At 42.4% G+C, this 2,114-nt stretch overlaps 1 protein-coding gene across 2 annotated transcripts in view; it reads right to left on the bottom strand.

Moving 5' to 3' along the window:
- LOC132144184 (calmodulin-regulated spectrin-associated protein 3) overlaps positions 1 to 2,114 on the bottom strand; it is a 20,286-nt gene extending 18,172 nt beyond the window's left edge. For both annotated transcript variants that reach the window (XM_059554951.1, XM_059554950.1), the window contains exon 1: positions 1,798 to 2,114. In XM_059554951.1, the coding sequence (XP_059410934.1) occupies positions 1,798 to 1,927 (130 nt within the window). In that variant the 5' untranslated portion in view covers positions 1,928 to 2,114. The remainder of the gene's footprint in view (positions 1 to 1,797) is intronic.

Below are 2,114 nucleotides of genomic sequence, written 5' to 3' on the forward strand. Positions count from 1 at the left end.
TGTAATGTTACAGTAGTAATTTAGCTGAAAAAAATTCAGATTTTTTTTATAGGTTTAGGGGGAGCTACGACAGACAACAACACAACCCTTACGAAAATTAACATTTTAATATTTAACTATAAATTCAGAGAAAATGGTTACTATTGTTTAACTGTGATAACCAAAAATGTAAAATTATTTTACAAATGTATTTAAAAATAAATACAAATCCATTTGCAAAAAAAAAAAAAAAAAAAAAAAAAAAAAATTACTCAAGGTTATTTTACTTTTATATAGGCTAATAAAAGCATGGTTAATTTTTGTAAGGGAAAAATATGGATTATATATAGGATTTTTCTATAAAGATATTGTAGTATTGTAGAGAGTATTGTATTGTAAAGTATAGTTTTGTTCAATCTTGAGTATTAAAGTCATGAGAGAGATGGATAACAGGGCAAAATAAAGAAACTGAAGAGAAAAATGGAAGTGAAGGTGCAGTTCAGGAGAGAACTTATAATTATTTTGCATGTCCCCAAATTAAAGATTTAAAATAGATAAAAAATTGTTTTGTCCATGAATTTGTTTGTATGAGTTTGAATTGTCCAGTCTGAATTTTTTTCCCGGTCCGCCCCTCCTGTAAATTAATGGCAAAGACATGGTTTCATTTTCTACACATAGGCCTACTGAAGCTCGCAGTGTTTTCAACCTCTGCTGCCTCAATATAGGAGTACACGAGCACATAAACATCATTTCTAGAACTGCTCTGTGTCACTTCATGTGCATTTTACTTATTTTGAAAAAACTATCATCATATACAGAGACAGCAGTTTAAAAAAAAACACCAATGTTTCAGGAGTTTATTACACAGAATACGTCACATGCTTATTAGATAACTGTATTTAAAAGTAATCAAAATTATTACAAAAGTAATCAAAAAGTACTCAAAAGTAATTAGTTACATTACTTTAATAAAGTAATTGAAAAAGTTACACTACTATTACATTTTAAACAGGGTAACTTGTAATCTGTAACCTATTACATTTTCAAAGTAACCTTCCCAACACTGATCATCACCAGAGCTGAACAAGCACTTCTCTCCTCTCCAGTTCTCCAGACACACATCTGTGATCCGGTCTCTATTCACCAGTCAGATCATACTGTAGGTTTGGGCGGATGATGTGTTTCTGGGTCATTCTCACCAAACAAACCCTGTCAAGAGATCCACATCCTCCTGACTGACCGGATGACCATCATCATTCTCACAGAGATGACCGGTTTACAGTCAGGTATTACAGAGCCAGCATTAATATTAATGATAATAATAAGAGTTTAAGATCTTTATATTTATATGAGATCGATGTCACACTGGCATTACTCGAGTCATTATTTGTCTAATGTCTGATTCGTTTTAAAGACGCTTCTGGAGAGACAGAAGTGAGCGGGACGCTCCGCTGACGCCCCTGACGCCCGCGCGTGCCAAAACAAAGACACGGCCGCGCGCGTGCGTGTGTGTGTGTGTTAGTATTTGGGGGTTCGGGATCACTGTGTGCTGTTGTAATGTGCTCGAACTGCTGCTTCAGCGCCGTTACATGATCAGCTCCCGAGTCATGCGTTACAGCCGTGGTGACGCCCTGCGCTCCGGTACACGCGCCCATCTCGAGCACTAACGGAATAAACCTCTCAAACACACACACACACACACACACACACACACACCCGCGTCTCTGTCTCTGTTAAAGCCGCTGCGTCAGCGGGCGCGCGCGGATGCTGGATGGCGGTGCTGATGCTGCGGACAGTCACACGCACGCGCAGGGTTACCTTCAGGTCCGCGGCTCCGGCTCAGCAGCCAGCTCACACTGGCACGGGTCTTAGCTCGGGTGGGGTCGAACCGGTCCAGCGGGCAGATGTCCGGCACCGGCGCGCTTCCCTTCGCCGCAGACGCGTCCATCTCCAGCCCGCGAGGAGGAAGAATGGGGAGGCGAGCGAAGAGACGCTTCCTACAGAGTCATTCTGCGGTGCAGACACACCGGAGAGCGCGAGGATCCGTCACTGAACGCGCCGCGTCCCCGCGTCCCCCTCGCGCATGGGCCGCAGGTGTCCTGCTCGAGCTGTCAATCACACCGCGGGCGTCCAAT

This window comes from Carassius carassius, chromosome 7 (genome assembly GCF_963082965.1).
Source record: "Carassius carassius chromosome 7, fCarCar2.1, whole genome shotgun sequence".
NCBI lineage: Eukaryota > Metazoa > Chordata > Actinopteri > Cypriniformes > Cyprinidae > Carassius > Carassius carassius.